At 35.8% G+C, this 27,413-nt stretch overlaps 1 protein-coding gene across 1 annotated transcript in view; it reads right to left on the bottom strand.

Annotated features, from left to right (window-relative positions):
• Positions 1–27,413, bottom strand: part of SPOCK1 (SPARC (osteonectin), cwcv and kazal like domains proteoglycan 1) — an 809,688-nt gene that overhangs the window by 70,648 nt on the left and 711,627 nt on the right. Inside the window, exon 7 of the mRNA XM_074290862.1 lies at positions 1,995–2,111. Within this exon, the coding sequence (XP_074146963.1) occupies positions 1,995–2,111 (117 nt within the window). The remainder of the gene's footprint in view (positions 1–1,994; positions 2,112–27,413) is intronic.

The following is a 27,413-nucleotide window of genomic DNA, read 5'->3' as shown; positions in this document are numbered from 1 at the left end:
CAGGGACTTTTTTTCAGGTATGAGTTAGAGTAGATGGGCACTAAGGACTATGGGCACTTTCAGTTATGGAACTCTGATGCTGACAGAATACTTCCATGAAGTTGTTGCAGGTCCCCTTTGGAGGTTAATGCACTTAAGTTCTCTAGTTGCTTCCTAAATTGTTTCACATTTATCTCTAACATGATTTATCTATCCATTTCTCTATCCATTTATCAATTACCCTCAGTATATAGAGTAATGTAAGAGATGTTAGGGTAGATACAGTGTTTAGTAAGGAAATAATCTTGCTCTCATGGAAGTTTTAAAGTCTATTAGAAAAAGAACATACCCACACAGAAAATTATAATGCACAAAGCCCTATAATATTACACCTTAAGTACATTAAAAGAAGTAATGACCAAGGGGAAAGGTCATTACCAAAGTAGGAGGATTAAGAATAGGCTCCATGAAGAGGTAGCATTTGACTTATTCCTTATAGAATACACAACAATTCATCAGGTAAAAATGGAAAGAAAAATTTAAGGAAATAGAGAAAGGTCAATTTAGTGGACAAAGTATAACCCAGTTCAGATATAGCAGAGTGTGTAGAAGGGAATAACATGAGATAATTCTGAAAAGTTATTTTATGTTATACTTATCCCTATCTTTGGCCTGTATTGTCTGATGTAACTTAATAATATAGATGATTGATTATTGGAATCATAAAGATTTGAAGTTGAATCCTATCTCAGACATTTATCAGTTGTATGACCCTGGGGAAGTCACTAACCCTCTTTCTGCTTAAAATGTAACTACTTACCAAGGTGGTTAAAAGGATCAAATCAAATGAGATAGTTGATTTCAGGAAAACATGGAAACATTTGTATAAAGTAATAAAAAATGAAGTGAGCAGAATCAAGAGAACATCGTATACACAATATATATTGTTCAAAGAATAATTGTGAACAAACAAATATCAAGTTATTCCAAGTACTATAAATACACAGATCAGCCACAAAGGACCTGTAAAGGAAAATGCTATATGTTTAGGCTGTATAAACCCATTGTGAGTGTACAAAGCTTCTCTTGTCTACTTCATCCCTACCACTGAAATAGCTTGTCTTCTCTTTCAATCTAAGATGTGATATTCTATAGATCAAGTTGTTAGATTACACTTGCCAAACCCCACAGCCCAGGACATTGAGAAAAGCTTAGTCAATGATTTTAAGTTGGTAAAACATGTCTTTGGTAATTTTTTACTGAAGAGGGCCACAGATAGTGGGGGAACTCTGGGTAAGGTATAAGATCCTTCAGGCCAGAGGAAACCTGCCCACAATGTCTGGTTCAGCTCCCCATCTCTCCTAAGGACTCTCAGCTTTACTGAGAAGTCAGGAGGCAGTGACAGCCTGTGTTGTAATTGAAGCAGAGTGATACCAGGTGGCAAAGAGAGATAACAAAGTGGCAATCTACATACAATAGAAAGTTGTTTATGTGTTTCACATGCACTATATACTTAGTACATACCTAGTGTTGTTTTAGTTACATAAGGGTATTAGGGTATATAAGGGTGAAAGAACTTTGAATAAACAGACTCCATATTTTAATTATACTTGGGAGTCTAGCCTCATCACACCTCCACTAAGACTTTATGTTTTAACTACTCCAGCATGGGGACTCTAGAAAGTAGGACACAACATTCTACCTTTATTGTCTCAAAGAAAATCCAGATAAGGTGTGAGATAATAAAGGTTTAAAGTACCACTTTATTCAGAGATGAGCTAATAATGATTAAAAGAACCATCCTAGTCAGAATACTATTTCAATTTAATAGGAAATTCTTTGAGACTTAAAAGACACCAAAGAAAGTCTTCTTTTCACTAAGCCATTATCAGTATTATATTCGAAATATTTTATAGTATCACTGTGACTTGGGAAATAAGTATTACAATTGTAATTAGGGTCTGGTCCTACCTCACATTTTCCTGCTTAATCAAAAAACAACAACATAGTCTTACTGCTTTGTGCTGGGTCTGAACTAGTGGGCTTGATGACATGATTTGCATCCTCATGAAGCCTTCCAAACGAATCTTTTAGCCGGGAAGCAAGATTCCTCAATTCCTTGTCCGAGCAACCTAGAGAAAAATACAAAGGTTGAGTTATTAAACTGTTCATATTCTTTGATCCAGATATTCACTACTGAAAAAAAGATCAAAACCAGAAAGTTTCCACATATGTGACCTTAGACAAATCCCTTAAAATTTCCATATTTCACTTTCCTCATCTATCTTTTTTTATTATATATTTTTAAATAATATTATCCCTTGTATTCATTTTTCCAAATTATCCCCACTCCTTCTACTCCCTCCCCCCAATGACAGGCAATCCCATACATTTTACATGTGTTACAATATAACCTAGATACAATACATGTATGTAAATACCATTTTCTTGTTGCACAATAAGCATTATATTCTGAAGGTACATGTAACCTGGGCAGACAGATATTAGTGCTAACAATTTACATTCACTTCCCAGTGTTCCTTCTCTGGGTGTAGCTACCTCTGTCCATCATTGATCAACTGGAAGTGAGTGGGCTCTTCTTTATGTTGAAGATTTCAACTTCCATCAGAATACATCCTCATACAGTATTGTTGTTGAAGTGTACAGTGATCTTCTGGTTCGGCTCATTTCACTCAGTATCAGTTGATGTAAGTCTCTCCAAGTCTCTCTGTATTCCTCCTGCTGGTCATTTCTTACAGAGCAATAATATTCCATAACCTTCATATACCATAATTTACCCAACCATTCTCCAACTGATGGACATCCATTCATCTTCCAGTTTCTCGCTACAACAAAAAGAGCTGCCAAAAACATTTTGGCACATAAAGGTCTCTTTCCGCTCTTCAGTATTTCTTTGGGATATAAGCCTGGTAGTAGTACTGCTGGGTCAAAGGGTATGCACAGTTTGATAACTTTTTGGGCATAGTTCCAAATTGCTCTCCAGAAAGGCTAGATTCTTTCACAACTCCACCAGCAATGTATTACTGTCCCAGTTATCCCACATTCCCTCGAACATTCATCATTATTTGTTCCTGTCATTTTAGCCAATCTGACAGGTGTGTAGTGGTATCTCAGAGAGTCTTAATTTGCATTTCTCTGATCAGTAGTGATTTGGAACACACTTTCTTATGAGTGGATATAGTTTCAATTTCTTTATCTGAGAACTGTCTGTTCATATCCCTTGACCATTTATCAATTGGAGAATGGTTTGGTTTCCTATAAATCAGGGTCAGTTCTCGATATATTTTGAAAATGAGACCTTTGTCAGAACCTTTCCTTTTAAAAATATTTGCCCAATTTGTTACTTCCCTTCTAATCTTGTTTATATTAGTATTGTTTGTACAGAAACTTTTTAGTTGGATGTAATCAAAATCTTCTATTTTGTGATCAATAATGATCTCTAGTTCTCCTCTGGTCATAAATTCCTTGCTCTTCCACAGGTCTGAGAGGTAGACTATCCTCTGTTCCTCTAATCTATTTATTATCTCACTCTTTATGCCTAAATCATGGACCCATTTTGATCTTATCTTGGTATATGGTGTTAAGTGTGGATCCATAACTAATTTCTGCCATATTAATTTCCAGTTTTCCCAACAGTTTTTTCCAAATAATGAATTTTTATCCCAAATGTTGGTATCTTTGGGTTTGTCAAGCAATAGATTGCTATAGTTGTACCCTTTTTTGTCCTTTGTACCTAATCTGTTCCACTGATCGACTAGTCTATTTCTTAGCCAATACCAAATGGTTTTGGTGACTGCTGCTATATAATATAGCTTTAGATCAGGCACACTTAGACCACCTTTCTCTGAGTTTTTTTTTTTTTTTTTTTCATTACTTCCCTTGCATTCTCGACCTTTTATTCTTCCATATGAATTTTGTTGTTATTTTTCCTAGGTCATTGAAATAGTTTCTTGGGAGTCTGATTGGTATAGCACTAAATAAATAGATTAGTTTGGGGAGTATTGTCATCTTTATTATATTCGCTCAGCCTATCCAAGAGCACTGAATGTCTTTCCAATTATTTAAATCTGACTTTATTTTTGTGGCAAGTGTTTTGTAATTTTGCTCATATAATTCCTGACTTTTCTTTGGTAGATGGATTCCCAAATACTTTATACTCTCAACATTTGTTTGGAATGGAATTTCTCTTTGTATCTCTTGCTGTTGCATTTTGTTGGTGATATATAAAAATGCTGAGGATTTATGTGGATTTATTTTGTATCCTGCAACTTTGCTGAAATTCTGAATTATTTCTAATAACTTTTTAGCAGAGTCTTTGGGGTTCTCTAAGTATACCATCATGTCATCTGCAAAGAGTGATAGTTTGATTTCCTCATTTCCTACTCTAATTCCTTGAATCTCTTTCTCGGCTCTTATTGCCGAGGCTAGCGTTTCTAGTTCTATATTGAACAGTAATGGTGAAAGTAGGCAAACTTGTTTCACTCCTGATCTTACTGGGAAAGGTTGTAGTTTATCTCCATTGCATATTATGCTTACTGACAGTTGTAAATATATGCTCCTGATTATTCTAAGGAATAGTCCATTTATTTCTATACTCTTAAGAGTTTTTAGTAGGAATGGATGTTGGATTTTGTCAAATGCTTTTTCTGCATCTGTTGAGATGATCATATGGTTCTTATTAATTTGATTATTAATATTGTCAATTGTATTAATAGTTTTCCTAATATTAAACCAGCCCTGCATTCCTGGAATAAATCCTACTTGATCATAGTGTATTATCCTGGAGATGATTTTCTGAAGTCTTTTTGCTAATATCTTATTTAAGATTTTAGCATCAATATTCATTAAGGAAATTGGTCTATAATTTTCTTTCTCAGTTTTTGATCAACCTGGTTTAGGTATCAGTACCATGTCTGTGTCATAAAAGGAATTTGGTAGGACTCCTTCATCCCCTATTTTTTCAAATAGTTTATATAACATTGGGGCTAATTGTTCTTTAAATGTTTGGTAGAATTAACATGTAAATCCATCTGGTCCAGGGGATTTATTCCTCGGGAGTTGATTAATAGCTTGTTCTATTTCTTTTTCTGAAATGGCACTATTTAAGCAATTTATCTCCTCCTCTGTTTATCTAGGGAGCCTATATTTTTGGAGGAAGTCATCCATTTCACTTAAGTTATCAAATTTATTGGCATAAAGTTGGGCAAAGTAACTCCTTATTATTTCTCTAATTTCCTCTTCATTGGTGGAAAGATCACCCTTTTCATTTATAAGACTAACAATTTGATTTTCCTCTTTCTTTTTTCTGATCAGATTTCCCAAAGGTTTATCTATTTTATTGGCTTTTTCATAAAACCAACTATTGGTTTTATTTATTAATTCAATAATTTTTTTATTTTCAATATTATTGATTTCTCCTTTTAATTTTTGTATTTCAAGTTTAATTTTTGTTTGGGAGTTTTTAATTTGGTCTTTTTCTAGATTTTTAAGTTGCAGGCCCAATTCGTTAATTTTTTCTTTCTCTATTTTCTTCAAATAAGCCTCTAAATATATAAAATTTCCCCTTATTACTGCTTTAGCTGCATCCCACAGATTTTGGTATGATGTCTGATCATTGTCATTATCTTGGGTGAAACTATTAATTGTTTCTATAATTTGCTGTTTCACCCAGTCATTCTTTAAGATGTGATTGTTCATTTTCCAATTACTTTTTGGTCTATTTACCCTATATTTTTACTGAATGTACCTTTTATTGCATTGTGATCTGAGAAGAAGGCATTTATTATTTCTGCCTTCCTACAGTTAATTTTGAGGTCTTTATGTCCTAATATATGGTCTATTTTTGTATAGGATCCATGAACTGCTGAGAAGAAAGTATATTCCTTTCTATTGCCATTCAGTTTTCTCCAAAGGTCTATCATACCTAGTTTTTCTAATGTTCTATTTAGTTTTTTATTTTCTTTCTTATTTGTTTTGTGGTTTGATTTGTCTAAATCTGAGAGTGCAAGGTTGAGATCTCCCACTATTGTAGTTTTACTGTCTATTTCTTCTTGCAATTCTCTTAACTTTTCCTTTAGAAAGTTAGATACTATACCACTTGGTGCATATATGTTTAGTATTGATATGGCTTCATTATTTATGCTACCTTTCAGCAGGATATAGTTTCCTTCCTTATCTTTTTTAACTAGATATACTTCTGCTTTTGCTTGATCTGAGATAAGGATAGCTACCCCTACTTTTTTTGCTTTACCTGAAGCATAATAGGCTCTGTTCCAACCTTTTACCTTTACTCTGTATGTATCTCCCTGCTTTAAGTGTGTTTCCTGTAGACAACATATTGTAGGGTTCTGATTTTTGATCCAATCTGCTATCCGTCTTTGTTTGATGGGAGCGTTCATCCCATTCAAATTTATAGTTAAAATTACTAATTCTGTATTTCCTGCCATTATATTATCCCCAGATTATGCTTTTTCCCTTGACCCCCCTGATCCCCTTCCCCGATAGTTAATTTATAGACCCCCCCTTGTGACGTGCAGCCCTCTGTTTTTTTATTATCCCTCCCCCCTCCCTCCAAGTCCCTTCCGTTATTCTCCTTTTCCTTTTCCCTTTTCCTCTCCCCCCTTTTAATGAGGTGAGAGAAAATTCTCTGAAAAACAAATATGTCAGTTATTTACATTTGAGCCTCTTCTGATTAGAGTAAGATTCACACAATGATTCTCCCCCTCACTAAATTCCCTCAGATATGGTGTATTTTCTATGCCTCTTCCTGGGATGTAGTTTCCCTCTTTTTATCATTCCTTCCCCTTTTTCTGAACCGACTTCCTTCCCTTTACTACACCCCCCTTTTTTTCTTTTATATCAGTAAAATCAAATTTTCCATGAGTACTTTCTATATACCCACAACAAAGTTACAGTTCTCCAGGGTTCTGTGTACCTTTTTCTGTTTCTCTTCAGTCTTGTGGATGTAGATCAAATTTTTTGTTTAAGTCTGGTTTTTTTCTTAGAAACATATAGAATTCCTCTGTTTCATTGAATGACCATCTTCTTCCATGGAAAAAGATGCTAAACTTAGCTGGGTAGTTTATTCTTGGTTTCAATCCTTGATCTTTTGCCTTATCAGGTTCCAGGCCCTTCTATCTTTTAATGTGGAGGCAGCCAGATCTTGAGTGACCCTTATTGTGGTACCTTGGTATTTGAATTGCTTTTTTCTAGCTGCTTGCAAGATTTTCTCCTTTGTGTGGTAATTCTGCAGCTTAGCCACAATATTGCGTTTTCTTTTTTTAGGGTCTATTTCAGAAGGAGTTCGATGAATTCTTTCAACATCTACTTTCCCTTCTGTTTCTATTATCTCTGGACAATTCTCTTTGATAATTTCCTGTAAAATAGAATCTAAGCTTTTTTTTTTTTTTTTTTTTTTTTTTTTTGGTCATAGTTTTCGGGAAGTCCAATGATCCGCAGATTATCTCTCCTAGATCTATTTTCCAGGTCTATAGATTTTCCCAGTAAGTATTTGACATTATTCTCCAACTTCTCTTTTTTTTTGTTTTGTTTGACTGATTCTTGGGTTCTCAGTGAATCATTCATTTCTATTTGTTCCATCCTGAGTTTCAAGGAGTTATTTTCTTCTTTCACAGTTTTTAGTTCTTTTTGTAAATGCCTAATTTCATTTTTAAATGAATTATTTTGCTCTATTGAATTTTTTTCCATTTCCCTAATTTTTTTGAGAATTATTTTCTTTTTTACAATTCAGAAATTCTATTTTCTTAAGACTTTTTTATCTTTTCCAATTCAGAAATCCTACTTTCCTGTGATTTTTTAACCTTTTCTAATTCACAAATTTTGTTTCCCTGCATCTCCTGTGAATTTTTTATTTTTTCCAGCTCCAATTTCAGGACGTTGTTATTCTTTATCATCGCTTCCCTTTCTTTTCCCCATTTTTCTTCAAACTCTCTTAGCTTTTTCATAATCTCTTCGAGGAGAGACTTATGTGATGAGGGGCATGTATCTTTCCCCTTTAGGCTGTTATCTGCTGACTTTCTGCAGTTAACTTCCTCGGGGTTGGATACCTGCTCTTTCTCTGTGTGGAAGGAATCTATAGTTTTTCTTGGCTTTTTACTCACACTTAAAAAATCTTTTGGGGTCTGTCCCTGGGGTAGGAAATTATTTATTTATTTCTTTACCAGCTTCCTCCCAGACCGGATGGATGCAGCGGCTCCTGCACCTTTGCTAAGAGAGTTCTGGGAGAGAGTTCCCCACCCCCTCCCTGGAAGTGCCTCAGAGGTGACTAGCACTGCTGTGCTTTGAAGGCCCTGTGCTCTAGTGGCTTCCCTGAGGTTTGAGACTGAACAGTAAAGGCAACACAAAGCCCAGCCTATGCGTCCCGGTGGGGCATGCATGTCAGTAGCAGGTGACGTGAAAAGCCCCTGCGCACAAACTGGAAGTGTCTGCCAGAAACCACGGTCCCTAGTTCAAAGATTCCACTTCTCTGGGACTTCCAGAGCTGAGTTCCACAACCTCCAGCTGAGCCAGGCACCATGTGTTGCCTTGGGCCGTATCCTCCCACTTCTCAATCTCTTAACTAGTCACAGGTGAGAGCTAGGGGCCACACCCCCCAATGCTGAGATCTGCTGAGTCACCCCCAGGATCTGGGAAGATCTAATCTATCTTTGAATTTTTAAAGTGGTTTAGATTTCTCTTCTGAACTGCTGTATTATAAGCATAGAAGAGCTAACAGCCTGTGCCAGATTCCTTTATCTCAGTGGCTTCTCTGATCCCAGGGCCCTTCCCAGCGCATTCAGCGTAGTGTGCTAGCACCCAGCCGTCTGTGCTGGCCTCTCTTCTTCCTCCCCTGGGAACTGACCTTTTCTGTTGAAACTCCAGATTCTCTTCAGCTGGTAAGTCGTGCTTCCAGTCCTTGTGGTATCTATCAGTCCAGCGCTATTTTTGAGGCTGATTTATCTAATTGGTTGTGAGGGAGTAAGGACATTCAAAGAGTCGTGTGTATCTTCTCCGCCATCTTTTGAGTTGCCCTATTGTTCACTTTCCTCATCTTTCAAATGAAGTTAGATTAGATGACTTCTAAGCAACAGATACAACCAGATACATAATCTAGCTGCACTATTGAAAGCAATAGCCATGAAGAATTTATATAAACACAGGGACTTATATGTGACATAATACAGAGTCAAGTATGCAGAATCAGGGAATGAAATATACAGAATGAATTTAATGATGTAAATTAAAAACAACACCAAAAAGAAAGTTGAATTCTGATTAACTACTACTCTGATAGACAAAATCATGAAACATGATTCCTTATTGTTACCACAGAGGTAGGGAACTCACAACAAAGAATTTGACACATGCTTTCAAACACAATCACCAAGTCTTTGGTTTTTGTTGAACTCTTTTTTCTTTGTTATAAGGAAGGTATCAATTATGTCAAGATTAAGGGGGAAAGCTCTGTGAGATAAAAATAAATGATTTTGATAAAATGTAATGAGGTAATCAAGGCAGGCTCCTCCATTCCACAATTGCTAGGCACATGGATCCACCCCATGGATGCTGCTCGGGGATGGTCATGTACCTTGGCCCCTTTCAATGGTTCTCTTAAGAAGATTCACACCCAGAGTCTTTTATTCGACCCCATCTTTGGGGGCTAATGATGATACATAAAGGTGCAAGATGAGCTTACTAAGTAAGAGTAGAAGGAGAATTAGCTTTATACTTTCTCTCTTTCTCTTTGAGCACATTGTTTGACAGGCTTCCAACTCTCCTTTGGAGTCCCATGGGAGGCTAGGTCTATGTATCTTCCTTTTTTCTTACCTGCTTTGATGCTAAGGTATCTATAATACACAGCAATGTGTACATTTGTTACCATGAGACTAGATCTGAAGTCTCTGAATGCCTCTCTACTATACCTTTACTTCCTGGAACACAGGTGACCAAACAGTGGACCTGCGATGGATATTTACATTTTTGGAGGCTATCGCATGTGTTCACAGGATCTGGAGTTATTGAGAGATACAGATGTTGACAGCAGAAAACACTTCCTATAGCTACACTTTCTCATATGAAAAAATGGATTGAGGTGGAGGATCATGACTGACTAATCCTAGGACACTGATACTTGGACAGTACAGACCCAGATGAAAGTGAAGTCTTAATATTAAGCAGGCTCATAAGTCTCTTAGAAGAATATAACAGGTGTTGAGCTTTTATGAATCCCTTGAATGCTTCACAAGTTTCCTGTATTTATTTATAGCCTTCACTATTACAGGTTGCTAGCCCATGTTTTAAATATTTCTCAATGAACAGTTTATGCATCATTTGTGTTTTATACCTTTATTTCACTGAAGTCTATAATGTTCAATTTCTCTATAGAAACCCAGTAACAAAATATACTACTTTGCCATTAGAAAACAGAAATTAGATACCAGGGTGGAGACAAGATGGCAGAGTAGACACATGCAACTTTCTGAGTCTCTCTCATACCCACACTACCAATTATTAAATTCAGACTCAAAAATAGTGCTTGACTAGTAAGATTCATGAAGGTTGGAAGTGCAACAACTTACCAGCCCAAGATAATCTGGAATGTCACCAGAAAAGGTTTGTCCTGAGCAGATGTGTGTGTGTGGGGGGGGGGGAGGGGGACAGACCAGCACAAACAGGAATACATCCAGAGGCTTGCATATTTAGCAGACCAGGTGGGGGTGGCCTCTGTGGATAAAAAATTTACAGAGATGACTCTACCATAGACTGACTGCTCTGCCTTGGTTGCAAAAGAGTAGGCCAGCAAAGAAATTAAAGGCAAAGTAGAAGGGACTCTAAAAAAATGCCAGAACCTAACAAACTCTAACTATGCCCACCCAAAACCAGAAGTGACTCAGCACAGACCACAACACAACTGTGCAGAGGCATTCTGCAGCACAGATTCTAATCTGCACAGTGGGGGGCTCAGCCTGGGACAATAGAACTCAGCAGCTTGACTGTGTGCCCCTGGACAGAGACACTTCTAGTGCAGCGGGACTATTCACTAGGCAACTGCTAATACCTACAGCAGGCTTGAGCCTGGGGCAGTGACACTTTAGCTGTGGGGCCTCTAGCCCCAAGGCAGTAGCTAAACCACCCAGGAATGTTCTTCATTGAGGACTTCCACAGCTCAGCCATGATACCTAGACATGAGTCACTTCTGGGTGTGGGGAACTTTTCCCAGAGCACTCCCGCACCTTGCTGCTCTTTGCAACCTGTTGGCAGGACAGCTACTGTCCCTGTACCTATCCCTGCTGTACAAAGGAAGCTGGTAACTTCCTTGCCCTAAAGGCAGACCCTAAAGGCTTTTAAAAATGAGTAAAAAAATCAAAAGGATGATCAATACATTCTATACAGAAAGAAAGTAGCATTCAACCCCAAGGAGACTAATAGCATACAGTCTCCAGACAATACCCATTAGGGAGATGTAACCTGGTCCCCATCACACAAGGCTCTCCTAGAAAAAAAAACTATAACAAATCTTAAAAGAGAGCTAGAAGAAACATAGGGAAAGGAAAGAGAAGCTATTCAAGAAAGTAACAACTTCCTGATATATTAATTGGAAAAGGTAAAGAACTCCCAGGAAGTACAGGGAAAGAGAATTTATGAATTGGAAAAGGTAAAGAACTCCCAGGAAAGTAGGAATTGTGAATTGGAAAATATTAAAAATTCCCAAGAAAGTAGGATTTGTGAATTGGAAAAAGAAAATAACTTAGTAAAAAAAATTAGTGAAATGGAAAAAAATTCCATAGAGCAAAACAAATCATTTAAAAAATCAACTGGACATATACAAAAAGGAGTAAAAAAAAAAGCTAATGAATAAAAAACTCATTAAAAATCAGAACTAAATAAATAGAAATTAATGATACCTTGAGACATCAAGAATCAGTCAAGCAAAACCAAAAGAAAAATTGAAAAATTAAGAAAAAAATTCAATAACTACTTGGGAAAACAACAGATCTGGAAAATAGATCTAGGAGAAATAATCTGAGGATTATTGGATTTCCTGAAAATTATGATGAAAAAAAGAGCCTAGATACTATTTTACAAGAAATCATCAAAGAGAATTGTCCAGATGTAATATAATCAGAAGGTAAAATAGGTATTGAAAGAATTCATCAACTCTTTCTGAAAAAGACCCTAAAATAAAAATTCCAAGGAATATTGTGGCTAATTTTCAGAACTATCAGACTAAGGAAAAATATTACAAGCAACCAGAAAAAAAAATTAAATACTGAGGTGCCACAATAAGGACCACTCAAGATCTGACTGCTTCCACATTAAAGGATCGAAGGGCTTGGAATCTGATATTCAAAAGGCAAAAGAATTTGGAATGGAGCCAACAATAAACTACCCAGCTAAGCTGAGCATTTTCTTCCCTGGAAGAAGATGGACATTTAATGAAACATATCAATTCCATTTATTTCTAGATAAAAAAACAAATCTAATTTAAAAAAAATGATCTCCCACCACAGGACTCAAGAGAAGCAAAAAAAGGAAAAAGAACTCTTGAGAACTTTATTTTTGTTGTGGATATGTATAAAGAATACATGTATAACTTGATTTTACTGATATAATATAAAAAATGGAAATAGAAATGGAAAGGGAATAGTGTCAGAAAAAGGGAAAAGGGGAGATAAAAAGAGGGAAAATACATCCCATGAAGAGGCAAAGATAACCTATCATATCTGAGGGAATTTAGAGAGGGGGAGGAACATTGTATGAATCTTACTCTCATAAGAGTAGGCTCAAAGAGAAAAATAATTGACATATTTGGTTTACAGAGAAACTTCTCTCACCTCATTAAAAAGTGAGAGAGGAACAGGAAAAAGGAAAAGAGTAATAAGGGAAGGGTAAAAGAAAGGGGAAGGGATTCAAAAGGGGTGGGAGAGTTGCATGATTTAACTAGTGCCCATAAGTTTAATACTGAGAAAGGGGAGGGGCAAGAAAAAGAAAAGCATAATCTGGGCATAATAAGATGGCAAAAAATACAAAATTAGTAATTTTAACCATAAATGTGAATGAGATGAACTCTCCCACAAAGCAGAGGTGGATAGCAGACTAGATCAAAAGTCAGAACACTACAATAAGCTGTTTGCAGGAAATACTTTTTAAAGCAGGGAGATACATACAGAGTAAAGGTAAAGGGCTGGAGCAGAATCTATTATGCTTCAGGTGAAGTCAGAAAAGCAAGGGTAGCTATCATTATACCAGATCAGGAAAAGCAAAAATTGATCTAATCAAAAGAGATAAGATAGGAAACTCTATCTTGCGAAAGGGTAGCATAGACAATGAAGCAATACCAATATTAAACTTATATGCACCAAGTGGTATAGCATTTAACTCCGTAAAGGAGAAGTTAAAAGAGTTGCAAGAAGAAATGGATAACAAAACTATAATAGTGGGAGATCTCAATCTTGCACTCTCAGAATTAGATAAATCAAATCACAAAACAAATAAGAAAGAAATTAAAGAGGCAAATAGAATATCAGAAAAATTAAGTATGATAGACCTTTGGATAAAACTGAATGGTGACTGAAAGGAGTATACTTGGGGGCAGAGAAGATACACACGAATTTGTAAGCTCCCTTCTTCCCTCATTACCAATTAGTTAAATCAGCCTCAAAAATAAGGTTGGACTGATATAAACCACAAAGATTAGAAGCACAACTTCCCAGCTGAAGAGAATCTGGAATTTCAACAGAAAAGATCGGTCCCAAGGGGAGGAAAAAAAAAAAAAAAAAAAAAAGGCGAGCACAGACAAGGTTAGGTGTGAACACACTGCGCTGATTGGGCTGGGGAGAACTCTGGGATCAGAGAAGGCACTGAGATAGAGGAATCTGACACAAGCTGATAGCTCTTCTCTGCTTATAAAACAACAGTTTAGAAGAGAAATCAAGCCACTTTAAAATATAAAGCCAGATCTTTAATCCACCCCAATCCGGAAGTGACCCAATAGATCTTGGCACTGATGTGAAGCCACCTTCTGCTGCCTGGATCTTCACCTTGGGGTAGTTAAGAGACAGTAGAACTATAGCAGCTGCAGAATTCCAAGAGAAGCAGAACCTTTGAAATAGGGACCGCTGTTTCCTAGGAGACACTTTCAGGTTGAGCACAGGGGCTTTTCACATCAGCTGCTGATATCCACACCCCACAATTCAAATATTAAGGTGCCACAATAAGGGTCACTCAAGATCTGGCTGCCTCCACATTAAAAGATCAAAGGGCTTGGAACCTGATATTCCGAAAGGCAAAAGAACAAGGATTGCAACCAAGAATAAACTACCCAGCTAAGTTTAGCATTTTCTTCCATGGAAGAAGATGGTCAATCAATGAAACAGAATAATTCCATTTATGTCTAAGAAAAAAAAAACAGACTTAAACAAAAAATTTTATCTACATCCACAAGACTGAAGAGAAAAAGAAGAAGGTAAACAGAACTCTTGAGAACTGTATCTCTATTGTGGATATACAGAAAGTCCTCATGGATAATTTGATTTTACTGATATAAAAAGGGGAGTACTAAAGGGAAGGGTGTAGTATCAGAAAAAGGGGAAGGAGTGATAAAAAGAGGGAAACTACATGCCAGTAAGAGGCATAGAAAATCTACCACATCTGAGGCAATTTAGAGAGGGGGAGAAACATTGTGTGAATCTTACTCTCATCAGAGTAGGCTCAAAGAGTAAATAATTGACATATTTGTTTTTGGGAGAATTCTCTCTCACCTCATTAAAATAGGGGAGAGGAAAAGGGAAAAGGAAAAGAGGAATAAGGGAAGGGTACAAGAAAGAGGAAGGGACTTAAAAGGAGGAGGGAGGGATATTAAAAAGGGAGGGCTGTGTGTCACAAGTGGGGTCTATAAATTAAATATTGGGGAAGGGGTTCAGAGGGTCAAGGGAAAAAAGTATAATCTGGGGATAATATGATGGCAGGAAATACAGAATTAGTAATTTTAACAGTAAATGGGAATGGGATGAACTCTCCCATCAAACGGAGACAGATAGACTGGATCAAAAGTCAAAACCCTACAATATGTTGTTTACAGGAAACACACTTAAAGCAGGGAGATACATACAGAGTAAAGGTAAAAAGTTGGAGCAGAATCTATTATGCTTCAGGTAAAGCCAAAAAAGCAGGGGTTGCCATCCTTATCTCAGATAAAGCAAAAGCAGAAATTGATCTAATTAAAAGAGATACTATACCCTGCTAAAAGGTAGCATAAACAATGAAGCCATATCAATACTAAGCATATATGCACCAAGTGGTATAGCATCTAACTTCCTAAAGGAAAAGTTAAGAGAGTTGCAAGAAGAAATAGATAGCAAAACTGTAATAGTGGGAGATCTCAACCTTGCACTCTCAGAATTAGACAAAGCAAACAACAAAGTAAATAAGAAAAAAATTAAAAAGATAAGACATTAGAAAAACTAAGTATGATAGACCTTTGAAGAAAACTGAATGGTAATAGAAAGGAGTATACTTCCTTCTCAGCAGTTCATGGAACGTATACAAAAATTGAACATATATTATGACATAAAGATCTCAAAATTAAATGCAGGAAGGGATAAATAGTAAATGCCTTCTTCTCAGATCACAATGCAATAAAAACTACACTTAATAAGAAGTTAGGGGTAAATAGACCAAAAAGTAATTGGAAACTGAATAATATCATCTTAAAGAATGACTGAGTGACACTTCCAGTTGATCAATGATGGACAGAAATAACTACACCCAGAGAAGGAACACTGGGAAGTGAATGTAAATTGTTAGCACTACTGTCTATCCACCCAGGTTACTTATACCTTCATAAGCTAATAATTAATGTGCAACAAGAAAATGATATTTACACACATATATTGTATCTAGGTTATATTGTAACACATGTAAAATGTATGGGATTACCTGTCATCGGGAGGAGGGAGTGGAGGGAGGGAGGGGATATTTTGGAAAAATGAATAAAAATATAAAAAAAATTAAAAAAAGAATGACTGAGTGAAACAGCAAATTATAAAAATAATAATTTCACCCAAGATAATGAGAACGATGAGACATCATACCAAAACTTGTGGGATGCAGCTAAAGCGGTAACAAGGGGAAATTTTATATCTTTAGAGGCTTAGTTAAACAAAAGAGGGAAAGAGAAGATTAATGAATTGGGCCTGCAACTTAAAAAGCTAGAAAAAGACCAAATTAACAACCCCCAACCAAAAACCAAACTTGAAATACTAAAATTAAAAGGAGAAATCAATAATATTTAAAATAAAAAGCTATTGAATTAATAAATAAAACTAAGTGTTGGTTTTTTGAAAAAGCCAATAAAATGGATAAACCTTTGGTAAATCTGATCAGAAAAAGGAAAGAGGAAAATCAAATTGTTAGTCTTAAAAATGAAAAAATGGATCTTTCCACCAATGAAGAGGAACTTAGATCAGGAATTAGTTTGCCCAGCTTTATGCCAATAAATTTGATAACATAAGTGAAATATAGGCTTGTAGATTAATAGAGAAGGAGATAAATTGCATAAATAGTACCATTTCAGCAAAAGAAATAGAACAAGCTATTAATCAACTCCCTAAGAAAAATCCCCAGGACCAGAAGGATTTACATGTGAATTCTACCGACATTTAAAGAACAATTAGCCACAATGTTATATAAAGTATTTGAAAAAATAGGGGATGAAGGAGTCCTACCAAACTCCTTTTATTACACAGACATGGTACTGATACCTAAACCAGGTAGATTGAAAACTGAGAAAGAAAACTATAGACCAATCTCCTTAATGAATATTGATGCTAAAATCTTAAATAAGATATTAACAAAAAGCCTTCAGAAAATCATCCCCAGGATAATACACTATGATCAAGTAGGATTTATACCAGGAATGCAGGGCTGGTTTAATATTAGGAAAACTATTAGTATAATTGACCATATTGATAATGAAAATAATAAAAACCATATGATCATCTCAATAGATGCAGAAAAAGCATTTGATAAAATCCAACATCCATTCCTACTAAAAACGCTTGAGAGTATAGGAATAAATGGACTATTCCTTAGAATAGTCAGAAACATATATTTAAGACTGTCAGTAAGCATAATATGTAATGGAGATAAACTGGAACCTTTACCAATAAGATCGGGAGTAAAAAAAGATTGCCCACTATCACCATTACTATTCAATATTGCATTAGAAATGCTAGCCTCAGCAATAAGAGTCTAGATAGAGATTAAAGGAATAAGAGTAGGTAATGAGGAAATCAAACTGTCACTCTTTGCAGATGATATGATGGTATACTTAGAAAACCCCAGAGATTCTAATAAAATGTTATTAGAAATAATTCACAACTTGAGCAAAGTTGCTGGATACAAAATAAATTCACATAAATCCTCAGTATTTTATACATCACCAACAAAATGCAACAGCAAGAGTTACAAAGAGAAATGCCATTCCAAACAAATATCGAGAGTATAGCATATTTGGGAATCCATCTACCAAAGAAAAGTCAGGAATTATATGAGCAAAATTACAAAACACTTGCCACAAAAATAAAATCAGATTTAAATAATTGGAAAGACATTCAGTGCTCATGGATAGGCCGAGCGAATATAATAAAGATGACAATACTCCCCAAACTAATCTATTTATTTAGTGCTATAACAATCAGATTCCACAAACTATGTTAATGATCTAGAAAAAATAACAATAAAATTCATGTGGAAGAATAAAAGGTCGAAAATCCAAGGGAATTAATAAAAAAAAAAAAACTCAGAGGAAGGTGGTCTAAGTGTACCTGATCTAAAGCTATATTATATAGCAGCAGTCACCAAAACCATTTGGTATTGGCTAAGAAATAGACTAGTCGATCAGTGGAACAGATTAGGTACAAAGGACAAAAAAGGGTACAACTATAGCAATCTATTGCTTGACAAACCCAAAGATACCAACATTTGGGATAAAAATTCATTATTTGAAAAAAACTGTTTGGAAAACTGGAAATTAGTAGGGAAGAAATTAGATATGGACCCATACTTAACACCATATACCAAGATAAGATCAAAATGGGTCCATGAGTTAGGCATAAAGAATGAGATCATCAATAGATTAGAGGAAAAAAGGATAGTCTACCTCTCAGGCCTATGGAGGAGGAAGGAATTTATAACCAGAAGAGAACTAGAGATCATTATTGATCACAAAATAGAAGATTTTGATTACTTCAAATTAAAAAGCTTTTGTACAAACAAAACTAGTGCAAACAAGATTAGAAGGAAAGCAACAAATTGGGAAAATATTTTTACAGTTAAAGGTTCTGATAAAGGTATCATTTCCAAAATATATAGAGAACTGACCCTAATTTATAAGAAATCAAACCTTTCTCCAATTGATAAATGGTCAAAGGATATGAACAGACAATTTTCAGATGATGAAATTGAAACTATATCCACTCATAAGAAAGTGTGTTCCAAATTACTGATCAGAGAAATGCAAATTAAGACATCTCTGAGATACCACTACACACCTGTCAGATTGGCTAAGATGACAGGAACAACTAATGATGAATGTTAGAGGGGATGTGAGAAAACTGGGACACTAATACATTGTTGGTGGAGTTGGAAAGAATCCAGCCATTCTGGAGAACAATTTGGAACTATGCCCCAAAAGTTATCAAACTGTGATCCAGCAGTGCTACTACAGAGCTTATACCCCAGAGAAATACTAAAGAAGGGAAAAGGACCTGTATGTACCAAAATGTTTGTGGCAGCTCTTTTCATAGTGGCTAGAAACTGGAAAATGAATGGATGTCCATCAATTGGAGAATGTTTGGGTAAATTATGGTATATGAATGTTATGGAATATTAGTGCTCTGTAAGAAATGACCAGCAGGATGAATACAGAGAGGTTGGAGAGACTTACATGAACTGATGCTGAGTGAAATGAGCAGAACCAGAAGATCACTACACACTTCAACAACAATACTGAATGAAGATATATTCTGATGGAAGTGGATATCTTCAACATAAAGAAGATCCAACTCATTTCCAGTTGATCGTGATGGACAGAAAGAACTACACCCAGAGAAGAAACACTGGAAATTGAATTTAAACTGTTAGCACTACTATCTATCTACCCAGGTGACTTATACCTTCGGAATCCAATACTTAACATGCAACAAGAAAATTGGATTTACACACATAAATTGTATCTAAGTTATACTGTAACACATGTAAAATGTATGGGATTGCCTGTCATCTAGGGGAGGGAGTAGAGGGAGGGAGAGGAAAATCTGGATAAATGAATACAAGGGATAATGTTATAAAAAATTTCATGCATTTATACTGTCAAAAATTATAATTATAAAATTAATAAAAAAAAGAATGCAATGGAGCTCAAAAATGAAATTTTATTGAATATTCTAGTTTTTAAAAAAGATCAACTCAGGTCTAGGAGATGTTTTGATGCCCTCATTTTAGTGATTCCCATATCAATTTTAAAATTTAAATTTAAATTACTTTATACTTATTTTGTATAAACTTATTACTCACTTCTTTCTATATGTGAGTTTTTTTTCCAGTATCAAAATGTTAAAATCCTTTAGATCCAAGAATAGTAACTATTTCATTTTTGTCTTTCTAGACACAATTACATCAAATTATGAAGAACAGGGATGGAAGCTGATCCCATGACTTTTGTAGCATAGGACACATACCTAGATGAGAAATCTCTCTCCATTAATACAGGTCAGCACCTTTTCTGTATCTTTGAGAGTTTCCTAGAGAGCACCACTGCAATGCTGCACATATAAGACACTTTACAATTCTTTCTGTGGGAATAACTATCTCTAGACTTTAGTGTCCTCACCTAAAATAAATGCAAAAGGCCAGGGGATCTCAAAGGTCCTATCAAGCTCTAAACCTCAGATTCTTAAACTGTGATTTATGACCCCATATGGGGATCTCAGTAACTGAATGTGGGAATGTGAAATTATGATTTATTACAAGTAAATATTTTCTTTGAATACCTATTTTAAAACCATATAGCTGTAACCATATAAAATGTTTTCAGAAGAAAAAGTATCGAATAGAAAAAAATCAAAGAATCCCTGCTCTAAACTATACTTATTTCATTTGAAAAGTAGGAACTTTAAATTGATATAGAAATAGATAGATATAGACATATGTGTATGTGCATATGCATGTATACATTAAAAAGGGAAAATACAGAAAAAGAAACTAATTACTGATCCTTGGACAAGCCATTGATCCTCTCATTATCATAATTTCTTCAATTGTATAATAAGGGAGTTGGGCTAGGTGGTTTGGAAAATCCTTTCCAACCTTCAATCTATGATTGAACTAGACTCAAGAAAGATAAAAGGGAGGGGAGGAAAGTATAGAAACATTAGAGGAGAGAGGGTTGATCTTCAATTTAAAGAAATTAGGTTTTCCCAACAGCAGGGGATGCTTTATCAACACTAGAAAAGGGCATGGCCTAACATGTAGTCTTTTTGCCTATCAAGTGTCAGTCAGCTCAGTTATTCAGTGATTGATTATCCAGGTCCTTTTTTTCTCTTTTCTTCTTCTGTGGCTGCCAGTCATTTGTTAGTAGAACAGAGATAGTCTAGAATAGCATGTCTTAAAATGCTGGACAGGAATCCTCAAGACTCCTTGATATCAAAATTATTTTTATAATGTAAAATGGTCAAAATATACACACACACATACACACACACACACACACACACACACACACACACACGGTCTAGAACAATCCAGAGAAGGTAGGGGTATAACTGGGTGTAACTTAGGATAGTCTTAGGATAGTCTCACAGGGAAGTGTGAGGATACATATAAAAACCATATACAAGTAGGGAAAGGAGTGGTTCCACAGAGAGTGGTCTAACTGTGTGTGCAGTTTTTCTGGTAAAATGAGAGAAATCACACACTGAGTACACAATGTATTGGGAAGGCAGCCTTCCTACAGTTAATTTTGAGATCTTTATGTCTTAATATATGGTCTATTTTTGTATAGGATCCATGAACTGCTGAGAAGAAAGTATATTCCTTTCTATTGCCATTCAGTTTTCTCCAAAGGTCTATCATACCTAGTTTTTCTAATGTTCTATTTACTTTTTAAATTTCTTTCTTGTTTGTTTTTCCCTTTTCCTCTCCCTGCTTTTAATGAGGTGAGAGAAAATTCTCTGAAAAACAAATATGTTAATTATTTACTCTTTGAGCCTCTCCTGATGAGAGTAAGATTCACACAATGATTCTCCCCCTCACTAAATTCCCTCAGATATGCTGTATTTTCTATGCCTCTTCCTGGGATGTAGTTTCCCTCTTTTTATCATTCCTTCCCCTTTTTCTGAAACGACCTCCTTCCCTTTACTACACCCCTTTTTTTTTTCTTTTATATCAGTAAAATCAAATTATCCTTGAGTACTTTTTATATATCCACAACAGAATTACAGTTCTCAAGTGTTCTGTGTACCTTTTTCTGTTTCTCTTCAGTCTTGTGGATGTAGATCAAATTTTTTGTTTAAGTCTGGTTTTTTTCTTAGAAACATATAGAATTCCTCTATTTCATTGAATCACCATCTTCTTCCATGGAAAAAGATGCTAAACTTAGCTGGGTAGTTCATTCTTGGTTGCAGTCCTTGATCTTATGGAATATCAGGTTCCAGGCCCTTCTCTCTTTTAATGTGGAGGCAGCCAGATCTTGAGTGACCCTTATTGTGGCACCTTGGTATTTAAATTGTTTTTTTCTAGCTGCTTGCCGGATTTTCTCCTTTGTGTGGTAATTCTGCAGCTTAGCCACAATATTCCGTGGTGTTCTTTTTTTAGGGTCTATTTCAGAAGGAGTTCGATTGAATTCTTTCCACATCTACTTTCCCTTCTGTTTCTATTATCTCTGGACAGTTCTCTTTAATAATTTCCTGTAAAATAGAATCTAGGCTCTTTTTTTGGTCATAGTTTTCTGGAAGTCCAATGATCCGCAGATTATCTCTCCTAGATCTATTTTCCAGGTCTATAGATTTTCCCAGTAAGTATTTGACGTTGTTCTCCAGCTTCTCATTTTTTTTTTTTTTTTTGTTTTGTTTGACTGATTCTTGGGTTCTCTGTGAATCATTCATTTCTATTTGTTCCATCCTGACTTTTAAGGAGTTATTTTCTTCTTTCACAGTTTTTAGTTCTTTTTGTAAATGCCCAATTTCGTTTTTAAATGAATTATTTTGATGTATTGATTTTTTTCCATTTCCCTAATTTTTTTTGAGAATTATTTTCTTTTTCCAATTCAGAAATTCTATTTTCTTGAGTCTTTTTCATCTTTTCCAATTCAGAAATCCTACTTTCCTGTGATTTTTTAACCTTTTCTAATTCACAAATTTTGTTTCCCTGCATCTCCTGTGAATTCTTTATTTTTTCCAACTCCAATTTCAGGACGTTGTTATTCTCTATCATAGCTTCCCTTTCCTTTCCCCATTTTTCTTCAAACTCTCTTAACTTTTTAATAGTCTTTTCTAGAAGAGAGTTATTTCATGGGGGGCAGGAATCGTTCCCCTTTAGGTTGTTATCTGCTGACTCTCTGCTGTTAACTTCCTTGGGGTTGGATACCCGCTCTTTCTCTGTGTAGAAGGAATCTATAGTTTTTCTGGCTTTTTTGTTCATACTTAAAAAATCTTTTGGGGTCTGTCTCTGGGGTAGGAAATTATTTATTTACTTCTTTACCAGCTTCCTCCCAGACTGAATGGGTGTAACAGCTCTTGTGCCTGAGCTAAGATAGAGCTCTGGGAGAGAGTTCCCCACCCCCTCCCTGGAAGTGCCTCACAGGTTACTAGCACTGCTGTGCCTTGAGGGCGTTGTGTTCTAGTTGCTTCTCTGAGGTGTGAGATTGAACAGTAAAGAAGGCAGCACAAAGCCCAGCCTATGCTTCCCGGTGGGGCGTGGATGTCTGCAGCAGGTGACATGAAAAGCCCCTGTGCTCAAACTGGAAGTGTCTGCCAGAAACCATGGTCCCTAGTTCAAAGCTTCTGCTTCTCTGGGACTTCAGGAGCTGAGTTCCACACCCTTCAGCTAAGCTAGGCAGTGTGTGTTGCCTTGGGCCGTATCCGCCCACTTGTCAATCTCTTTAACTAGTCTCAGGTGGGAGCTGAGGCCACACCCTCTGCTGCTGAGATCTGCTGAGTCACCCCCAGGATCTGGGAAAATCTAATCTATCTGAATTTTTAAAAGTAGTTTAGATTTCTCTTCTGAACTGCTATATCATAAGCAGAGAAGAGCTAACAGCCTGTGCCAGATTCCTTTATCTCAGTGGCTTCTCTGATCCCAGAGCCCTTCCCAGCGCAATCGGCACAGTATGCTAGCACCCAGCCGTCTGTGCTGGCCTCTCTTCTTCCTCCCCTGGGAACTGACCTTTTCTGTTGAAACTCCTGATTCTCTTCAGCTGGTAAGTCGTGCTTCCAGTCCTTGTGGTATGTATCAGTCCAGCGCTATTTCTGAGGCTGATTTATCTAATTGTTTGTGAGGGAGTAAGGACGTTCACAGAGTCGTGTGTTTCTTCTCCACCATCTTAGCTCCGCCCCGGTGACCTGATTTCAATTTCACATCATCCATAAGCATGGCCTGGAAATAACTCTATTATACTGAGCCCTTCTTTACAATGTTATTTTTTGATAATAGGATTTTAAATCAGTCTAAAAAATGCTTCTCTAATGTCAACTCCTTGAGGATTAAGACAATACAAAATCTTAACCTAGTATAGAGCCTTGTACTTAGCAGATGCTGAGTGAGTATTTGTTTATTTGAATTAAATAGATAAAACCAAGTCATGGACATTTTTGTGGAGCAGGGAAAAGCACTTGGGAGAATGATGTTACTATGAATCCATCAATCAATTAAACATTAAATATTTACTAAGCATTTACTATGTTCCAGGAATTGTGCTCAGCCCCAAAGAGAAAAAGACAAAAGTCCCAGTACTTAAGAAATTTATGTTGTATTTGAGGAGTGTCCTTATATAAGTATATATAAAAATATCTGCACAATAAATACATGATTTCAATATAAATCTAAGTTAAATGTAAGATTGTTGGAAAAGGAGAGTATTTGGAGAGATAGAAAAAGGTATTATATCAAAGACTTTTTCTTGCTTGATCTGCATATTGAAAGAATTCAGCAACTTTGTGACATGGAGGTGAGGATGAAGTGCATTCCAGGTGATGGATGGCCAATGCAAAAGCATGGAGATAGGAGAAGGGTCCTCTGTATATGAGGAAGAGCAAGAAGGTCAGTGTACCCAGACAAAAAATGTAGGAAAGGCAGTAATCCATTACTATCCTCCCTATAGTTGGCCTCTTGAGTGCATTTATATGACATTAGTTTAAAACAAAAAGCACTGTAATAGGCCAGGCAAGAAGTGATTAAGGTGTGAACTAACAAAGGCTGAGAAAATAGGTCAGAAATGGGAGATGTTGTGTAGGTAGGAATGGTGACATTGGGCAAACAAATGGATATGTGGGTTAAGGAAGAGAAAGGAGTCAAAGATTACAAAATAATCAGACTAGTAGAAATGTAATATTGCTGACAAACAGATAAATTTGATGGAGGAGGATTTAGGAAAAAGTAACTTCAACAGTCAGCAAAACCTTAGCTAATGTTAGATAAATGCCCCTAAGATGAGAACTTTGGGAAGGGAAGTATACTTCCTCCACAAGATTTCTACTCCCCTGCCCCAGTTTCACATCCTTTAATATTCTTCTCTTAAGCACCAAAAATCCCTATGGTTCACTACCATGAGCTAAACATTCTGAGGGATAAGGATTAACTATCCTTTCTCCAACCCACAATTTGATTATTATTATTCCTCAGTGCCATAACTACCTTCTCCCCACCTTCCCTGTTCAATTGATTTTCTTCCAGGAAAAATAATTCCTTTTTAAAAAATATTTATTTACATTTTATATGACATAATTATATTTCAATAATATCAATACATTAATATCATTACATATAAATAAATCAATAACATTAATATTAGTCATAACATATAATATGTTTATATAAATATTGCATTTAATTTTCATTTAATATTGGTAGAGAATTTTACATATAGTATCTCATTTTATATTCAGCACAACTGTGTAAGAAAATTGAGGCAGTTAAGGAATGTGCCTAGAATCATAAAGCTAAATAAATTTATGACATTGGATTTGAACTCAGGTTTTCCTGACACCAAGTCTGTCATGCTATTCACCTAGAGATCTTAAGAACATTGAATTTAGAATCAGTCTTTTTATTTAGTGTTACTTCTTATTTCTCTTGCTACATGGGTGATTTGGAGTAAATCACTTAATCTTCCTAGGCCTCAGTTTCCCCATAGGTAATATAAAAGTTTAGATGAGCTGGTCCCTAAGGTCCTACCCAGCTCCTTCGAGATACTATGAGAAAAAACAAAGATGAAATAGAAAACTTTTAAGTGTAACCTAATTGGGTGATGCATTTTCTTCTGCTGTTGGAAAGTGATATATCACACAAATGCCTAGGGGTGATAAGTGCTTCATTTTTTATAAATAGGAAGATTTGGGGGCCTTTAAGACACACTATTCACATCCAGTCTTAATTCTCAATCCATCCACTATTCACTCACACATTATAGAAGAGGAGGAAAGAAAATCCCAGACTCAGAACGTTATAATGAAAGGAACTTTAGGGATCAACAATTCCCAGCTTTGTTCTCAATATAGCAGTCTCTCCTCCAGTGTCTTTGGTAGGTGCTCATTCAACTGCTATTTTAAAATACAATCTCAGGGACAAGGAGCTCACTGTCTCCTGAGGTGACCATTCCAAAATGTTGAACCTTTACTGTTAAGTAGTTCTTTTTTGTATCAAACTTCAATCAGTCTCTCTGTAATTAAGGATTATGGGATTTAGGAACTAGAGACATCATTTCATCCAATCCCTCATTTTACAGAGAAGGAAACCAAGACTTATTGAGAGGAAGTTACTTAACTAAACTGAGGTCCCCAGATTTAGTTTTCTTTCTATTATATCATTCTGCACCTGTCCAATGTCCTGATATTTACTCTCTAGATTTACATAAAATAATTACATAAAATAATTTGAATCCCATTTCAGGGGAAATAATTCCTAATTTTAACTCTACCGGACTCTATATTCATAATTTCTCACCTTCCTTGACTTTGGTCATCTCCATCTCTTCTTCCTACTTCTCTAATCAACTTCTCTAAACTACTTTATTTCCATGCCAATTTTCCATATTCTTTCTAATCACTTAATAAAAGTGTTCCCCAAGGTTCTGTATGTGGATGCCTTCTCTGTGCTCTCTCTTCTTTGGCAATTTCAGTCACTGCTAAGGCTTCAATGACCATGTTATTATGTATGTCTCTCATAAGTCTATATGTACTCATATCTATTCCAAAAGCCATACTTGAAATTCTTAAATGTCTGTTAGATGTTTCATTAACTTAATAAGATCAGACATGAGATATTTATCTTTCCTCCTTCTCACAAACATAAAAGATATTCCTCCTGACTTCAGAACTTTTCCCTATAATGCCACCAGTTATGGCATTATCCACAATTTAGGGATGTTTTAAAGATCTGATTGCAAAAGCTGGCTCATCTACTTATGACGATTCTGGAGAAATCACTTGGCTCCTTTGATCTTCAATTCCTCATCCGTAAATGAGAGATTAGGACTCACTGCACTCTGAGGTTTATATTTTCTAAATTTATGATTTGTTGGGGGCCTTTTCAGCTTGAGTCCTAGGAGAGCTCAGGGAGAATCTGATTCTCCAGCTGGATCTGTCACCTAGGAATCTAATAACTTAAGTGATCAAACTGAATAGAAAAATATTTCAGACTATTAAGGAGATGGCCCTGGCTCATAGCAGCTGCAGCTTCTCATGGAGGGACAGATTTGATTTTTATGATTTTTCATGTCCACTTAAAGCACAGCCAATTAACAGCATTCTGTGGCAATTAAGTGAAATCTTTCATAAAAGAGATTGGGTGCAGAGAAAGGAAGAATCATTCAAGAGAGAAAAGGGTGGAACATTTGGAATCTAACTGGTAGAATATATTATCAAAATGAGAAAACATTTCACATAACAAGGCAGGAAAGACCAGGTGACCATATACTTTTTACTAAGAACTAAAGACTAAAGAAGTTCACTTGTTTTTAAGACAAAAGGATTAAAACAATCATTTAGAGAAAGTTCTTTTTAACTAAGATCAATAAGATAATTTAATTTAGTAGATAAGGAAATATACCTTATTATGTCTTTTAAGGTTTGTTATATTTTATTTCTACTTTAGTCCTATCAGTTATCTTTGACTTTTCTCTATTCAAAGTCCTTCATGAC

The sequence above is a fragment of the Sminthopsis crassicaudata genome, chromosome 2 (genome assembly GCF_048593235.1).
Source record: "Sminthopsis crassicaudata isolate SCR6 chromosome 2, ASM4859323v1, whole genome shotgun sequence".
In the NCBI taxonomy this organism is placed as follows: Eukaryota; Metazoa; Chordata; class Mammalia; order Dasyuromorphia; family Dasyuridae; genus Sminthopsis; species Sminthopsis crassicaudata.
The sequence above is the reverse complement of the archived record's forward strand: the minus strand, read 5'-3'. Positions and strand labels throughout refer to the sequence as shown.